We start from the raw sequence: 6,521 nt of genomic DNA, 5'->3' as shown, positions 1-6,521 counted from the left end.
AAGTGGCTGTGCTTCCCTGGGGGGCTGGGAGGAGTCAGGATGGCCGTGGCGCAGGGAGCTGGGGACCCTGCCTGGATGCGTTGCACGTGCGGGGATTCGTTCCTGAGCTTGGAAGGAGTTTGTGGAGCAGAGGGCCTGTTCCCCACCTGCACCATATCTGGTTGTGGCCTCTCTAAACTCTGCACGGGCTGTCGTGTCAGAAAAGACCTCCTGACTAGCTGCCTGGCCCGCATTCACCCTCATCCTGGAGGGGCGTGACGGGCCTCTCCTGCCTGAGACGGGAGCGAGGCTTGGGCTCCCCCCGCCTCGCCCCGCCCTCCATGCCGACAGAAATAGCAACCGTAGCCACAGAGACACCAAAACAGCTTTTCCTGGGGAGTTATGGCCACCCATGAGCTCTCCTTGTCAGCCGTGGCATTTGAAGGGCCTGCAGAGGCTGGAAGTTCACCCAGTGTTGGGGTGGGGTGCAGCCTAGGAATCTCGCTGTGGCTAATAGCTTCTAAAGAGAGACATGAAAGCAACCGACAGTTAGATCGAAGTGTGTGCGCGTGTGGGCCGGCTGTTGAGGCTGCTGGAGACGGGCCGGGGCCAGGATGCTCAAGCAGGGCTTGGCGTGACAAAGGTTGTCAGAGCTGGCGAGAGGCGCTGGGGCTGGAGGAACGCGATCGGTTGTTTTGTAGTGGTTGATAGGCGATGGAGGTTTGCGGGGAATGCCCCCCCCCCCAGTGTCTCTCCCTGATAATAACATTGTTTTTGGCCGGGGGGGGTGTCCAACAGTCGGCTACAGTCGCAACACGAGCAGCGTGTCCCCGCGAGGATACGCGCCGAGCAGTACTCCCCAGCAGTCCAATTACAGCACAGTCAGCACTAGCATGAATGGATACGGAAGTGGCGCCATGGCCAATCTAGGGGTCCCGGGCTCGCCTGGATTTCTTAATGGCTCCTCCGCTAACTCTCCCTACGGCAGTAAGTGTCTGTTTTTGTCACACGTCATCACACAGATTCATATGCGCTGCAGTCACGTGTGTGCGTTGCTTGGGTGTTCTGTGGTGTGAGCTGCTGGAATAAAAGGAAGGGTGGCTCTGGAGGCTGGGCGTCCGCGTGACCGCCGGAAGCCGGCCGGAAGCGGGCCCCGCGCGGTCACACGGCGAAACCCAAACCGAATCGGCACCAAACCGGGGCTGCCCAATTGGAACCCAAAGTCCACACAAGCGTTGATGATGCCTGTTGCCCCGAGAGTGGCCGAGCCAGAGACATCCCGTGCTTGCTCTGTGGCCGGGGCCCAGGCCAGGCCCGGGGCCTCTGTCGTGCGGCCGCGTCGCGTCCTGACATGTCTGCTTTGTTACAGTAGTGCCGTCCAGCCCCACCATGGCAGCCTCTTCGGTCACCCTCCCTTCAAACTGTAGCAGTACACACGGCATTTTCTCATTCTCACCTGCCAATGTCATCTCTGCAGTGAAACAAAAGAGCGCCTTCGCGCCCGTGGTCCGGCCCCAAGCCTCCCCTCCTCCTTCCTGCACCAGCACCAACGGGAACGGACTGCAAGGTGAGGGCGCACGCCGGCCCCCGCTGCGGCCTGGGCAGCCCCCGGGGCCTGGGGGTCTCTCCCTGGGGGCGGGAGCTCTGGCCTGCCCCCCAGCCCGCCTGGGGCCCCTGGCGGGGCAGCCCTGGCCATTGCATGCTCTCCTTTGTCCCCACCAGGCGACACAGCCCCCCAGCCCCCACTGGGTGTGCCTAGGAATGACCCCCGCTTGATCAGCCCCCGCAAGCAGAGGCTTCCTCTTGGTTGATAAAACCCATTTCCCCCTCCTTCCGAGACGACTTCCGTGTCCTCATGGTAAAAGCAGCCCATGCCCGCAGGGAGTGGAAAAACCACAGGGAGTGCAAACAGGCCACGGAGGAGGCCGCGGGGCCCACGTTCTGCCCTGCTGAGCCAGCAGACAGCCCCCCTCGCCCGTGGGACAGCCTCAGGCCTGGGTGGCGGGCCTCGGTGCCGCCTGAAGCCCCCGCCTGACCTGGGCCTGCCCGCGCGGTCCCGAGCCTCGATTCTCAGCCTGGTCTAACGGACCGTGGGGCCCCCGAGGCCGTGCTGTCCTTGGAGACCCGGGGCTGTGCCTGAGCCAGAGCTGGAAGGAGTTGGTCTCTCTGGGTGACTGCTCTCAAAGACTCCAGAGGGAGCAGGGCCCGCCGAAGGGCTGCGGGAGGCCCCGCCTGGCACGGCTGCCTGCAGACGGGGCTGCGCAGTGCCCGCCCAGTGCCGGGGCCCTCTGGGCAGTGGCAGGCGGGGTCGTGTGCGGGCCCCCAGGCCTCTTGAGCTTGCACGCGGCTCCTGGTGAGTGACTGAGGCCCACAGGCCCCAAGATTGAGTGGCCGCCATCTGGCCTCTTTCAGACACGTCCTTTGGTATATGCTCCTCCCGGTGAAATCCAAATCCAGTTACTCCTTTAAAAACAAACTGAACCCATTCAACCAGTATTTACTGAGCGCCTACTATGTGCCAGGCTCTCTGCTGGGTGCTGAGGACGCTACCGTGGAGAAGACAAACTGGCCCTTTTGTGAAGTCGGTGGCATATTTCACTTTGATGAACTAATGCTCAAAAAAGGAACTGGAAAGGTATCCGTGATTTGAAATAATTGTCTGCACCACACCTGTTAGCGTGAGAGGGTCACCCAGCCCCGAAGGGCCGCCAACTGGCCTGTGAGCCGGCCGCGGTCCCCAGAGCACAGGGGCGAAGGGGCAGGTGGCCGGGTGCGTGGCCCTGCCCGCAGTCCACGTGGCGCCAGGGCCCACCGAGCGGTGGCATCGCGTAAGCCGTGTGTACACACACGGGCCTTCCAAACCATGAAGTTGTAACGGTGAGTCGGAGATAAATTAATATTGTTGAAATTAATGAACTGAGAAATTGAAGCTCCCATCACTACATGAACCAAATGTATTAATATGTGATACATAAATTAATGAGAATAATCACTCTTGACAAAAATTAAACAACACTAAAGTTAAAAGGTTTTAAATTACCTTTGCACCAGGAGTTCACTGGGAAGCATCCTTGCACTTGGCATCTCAGCACAAGTTCTCTCTCTGTTCCAAGAAGAGAAGGGACACGCTCCCTACATGTGGAGCCGTGACTTCTGTCTTGTCACGGCCCTTGGGCCCACGATTGCAAACCAGGTGGGCTGTGGTGGCTTTGATCTTGGCCAGCCCGCGACTCACCATTACGATACGGAGCGGTCAGCAGCAGGTCCAGGGCAGGGGCTGAGAGCAGAGGGGAGCCCGAGGCATGCCCAGTCCACGTAGGGAGTGAGAGCGGGGCCCGGGTGCCCCCCGGTCCGAGATCCGGCCACAGCTGGCATCACAGGAGTGGCCCGGTTGGCGCGCCTCTGTTGACAGAGGTGGCCTCGGGGGGCCTGGGCCTCTGTGTGCCGCTGAGGTGTGTGGGCGGCGGCCCCTTCGCACGCAGAAGGCCAGAAGCCTTTCCCTTTGCCACGTGAGGTCTTTGAGGAGAGGAGCCTGGGGGGGAGTCTGTCCCCATGTGCACCCCCACCCCGTGAAGTAGGTGCCCTTAACCGAGCCCACGGCTGGTTAGTGGAGGGCCGTGCAAAGCCACTGTCCCATTGACCAAAGCCCAGGGAGGCCCCCCGCGTCTGGTGAGGGGTGCCCCTGACCTGCCCCCCCTCTCTTGCAGCTATGTCTGGGCTGGTAGTCCCACCCATGTGAGGGGCGCTGTTACCTGCCGCCACGCAGCGTCCAAGGACGGACTTCAGGGGACACGTCAGGACACACGAGGTGCTGACGGGACGGTGTCTTCAGTGCGTCAGCAGCAGCCGAAATGCTACAAGAGACTTTGTTTAAAGATTTTATTTAAACTATTAAGAATCAACATGCAAACAACCTACTCCTTCATGAACAATTCCATTTTACTGACTGAACTTTTCTCATATTTTCACATTTCTCAGTCCTGAAGAATAAGGAGAACAAAGCGACGCCTATTTTGTATAAAGTTTCTGACTCCGTCTTGGCTATGTCTAGTACTTGCTATGTGTTGGGAGAAACTTTGTGAATGCACCATTTTGATGATCATAAAACACTGACGAAAAACGCCTCCAGACATTTTTCAGTACTCATACTTAGATTCACAATGGTTGTGTATCTCTATAATGTGAAATATTTTTTTGTGGTGACAAAAGGGGGCCAAGGAGGTCTGAGCCATCAAACTGGAAGAAAGGAAGACTATATGGTTAGGAGAACTGGGGTGGCAGGGGGGGGAGGGAGGGTTTATCATCGCTTAACTTCATCTTAATGAAATGAAACTTTGTAACTTATTGTAGTTAGAAATTGTAACTTTGATATTGAATTCTCTTGCCTTCAACAAGCACACTGACAGAGGAAAAAAAAAAAAGCTACTGTCTGTTGGTTAAAATATTCCCCACTGCTAGAGCTTCCTGTTAAGCAAGTGTGACCTGCGACATTTTTTTCCACTTTTGCTAGCACTGTATACTATTGCATTCTTAGGCTACTGTGAGGTCCATGTTTCTTGTAACAGAAGTTGTCCTTTTGACTTCTAGATCCTTCTTCCCTGATGTGTTTTGTATGTGGTTATAAAATTGTAGACTTTTGTGATTTTGCCAAAGTTGTAGCTAAATATTTATACACTTGTCTTGAATTTTTTTCAGATCCACTTAAATATTTAGAGAGGAAAAAAAAGTTTTATTCCTTATGCGTCTTATAAGGAATAAAATGGTCTCCATTCAACACTTACTTTTCCATGAACACTTGCTGTTGCTAAGGGACTTTATTTTGTAACATATCAATTATAAATATTGTATTTATCGTCGAGATTTTGTACATTGCTTTTCCTGCCGTTTCGGTTCTGTTTCCTTGTCTGTGCTGGTTTTCGATCATGGCCTGGTGTGTGATGCTGGAAGAGCATTCAGCCAAGAACTGTCTGTCTGATCCGTTCTGTTCAGTGAACCAGCGTCCTTGCATTTCATTGTACTTCCAGAATTTGCTATTGTTTAGACTTTGCGTCCTTTTTTTTTTTTTTTTTAATTTTGAGGAAAAGTCAAATTCATTGTTTATTTTTATATTATTTTTTAAGTTATCTGAACAAATACTTTTGAAGAAAAAAAAAAAGTTCGTTGTATAGTCAGAACAAAGCGGTGCCACCCGGCTGTGACAAGTCCCAGTAGACTCCGTGCATGTGGAACGGCCGCGAGGAGGCGACAGCGTTTGGGGCGGCGTCCTTCGTTCATCGTTATTTTTTTTTTTGTAGAATGTAAAAAGTCATTTTAGCTGCCACCCATGACTTTGCCACATAGCTGAACCGTGTTTACTGGAAAAATTCAGAGGCCTAAAGTTTAAAATAAAATTTACTTCTGATGTTTTAATTAAAACGTTTGCCACATTAACTTCTCCGATGCCTTAAAAGTGGACTTCTTTAAAGAACCTTTGTGCTATCTTCTCACAGGCTAACACCACGATTGTTGATCAAGATTTCATTTGGAGATTCATGGTGACACACACACACACGCACACACACACAAGCACAAGCCCCACGAGCCCGTGTCACCGCTCTCTGCATCTGGGTCTGCTGTGTCCTGCGTCCTCCTGAGCCCACCCCAGACTCAGAGGCCCCAGGGCACCCACAACCACCCCTTGTCCAGAATCCCCTTTTAACAATACCTTTCCTGTGGTCAGACCCCAACAGCCACTGTCTGTACTTTCTGAACTGGAATGACTTCCTGACACTGTCATTAGTGCCAAACCCGCGGTGAGACCAGGAGGGGCGTTTGCTTTTCCCTTTGCGGACACAGCAGAGCCAAACTTTGCAGCAGAAATCAAATCTAAAACAAAAAGGAGGGACTTCTTAAAATTCTCTCGAGAAAGACCAAAACAAAACCATGCCAGACTTAAAAGTGTTCATTTGAGGGACTAAGTGGAAGGATCGGAACATCCCAGAGGCCAACGGTCACGCTCTGGCCCTGTGACCGGCCTGAGGAGTCACCTTGGAACTTACTTGCCTCCATTTTATTTTGTATACGTAAGGGTTTGACCTAAAAACGAGCTCATGTGTACACGTTAGGGACATTTGTGAGTCTGCTCACCCTGTACTTGGTTTGGGTCTTAGAGTACCTAGTCGCCCTCATGGCGTATTCATCTCAAAACCGAGCGCTCCACTAAATGCTAGCTTTTACTGTTGAAGACCCTACAATAAGATTGTTTTATCTGTACATTTTTTTCCAGATATTTAACTGTATAAAAATGTTCATTTTACACGATATTTAATTAAAGTATTTCTTGTCTGTGAATTTCACTTTGGGTAACTCGCTCTGTTTTGATTGTTAGAACGGCTGGTTCAACACGCAGCGCTGACATTGGGTTGGGAGGTCGTTTGCGTACCCTGGATTCCAGAGCGCTCTTGGCCAAGATAAGAACAGGTCGTACAGGAGCCTTCTCCAAGGCTATCTGCCCTCAGACACTCAGGCGAGCTGCACAGAGAGGTTCCTGCAGGGGTGCAGAT

The 6,521-nt window shown here is 53.0% G+C and overlaps 1 protein-coding gene across 9 annotated transcripts in view; it reads left to right on the top strand.

The window, feature by feature from the left end:
• EBF3 (EBF transcription factor 3) overlaps nucleotides 1-6,314 on the top strand; it is a 118,286-nt gene extending 111,972 nt beyond the window's left edge. For 2 of the 9 annotated variants that reach the window (XM_024985932.2, XM_024985933.2), the window contains exons 14-17: nucleotides 778-966; nucleotides 1,349-1,546; nucleotides 2,502-2,614; nucleotides 3,687-6,314. In XM_024985932.2, coding sequence (XP_024841700.1) covers nucleotides 778-966; nucleotides 1,349-1,546; nucleotides 2,502-2,614; nucleotides 3,687-3,704 — 518 coding nt within the window. In that variant the 3' untranslated portion in view covers nucleotides 3,705-6,314. The remainder of the gene's footprint in view (nucleotides 1-777; nucleotides 967-1,348; nucleotides 1,547-2,501; nucleotides 2,615-3,686) is intronic. The other 7 variants (XM_059882110.1, XM_015460792.3, XM_024985934.2 and 4 more) reach the window with 4 other exon arrangements.
• Nucleotides 6,315-6,521: the final 207 nt, after the last annotated feature.

The sequence above is a fragment of the Bos taurus genome, chromosome 26 (genome assembly GCF_002263795.3).
Source record: "Bos taurus isolate L1 Dominette 01449 registration number 42190680 breed Hereford chromosome 26, ARS-UCD2.0, whole genome shotgun sequence".
NCBI lineage: Eukaryota > Metazoa > Chordata > Mammalia > Artiodactyla > Bovidae > Bos > Bos taurus.
This window is presented reverse-complemented; position numbering and strand designations above follow the sequence as displayed.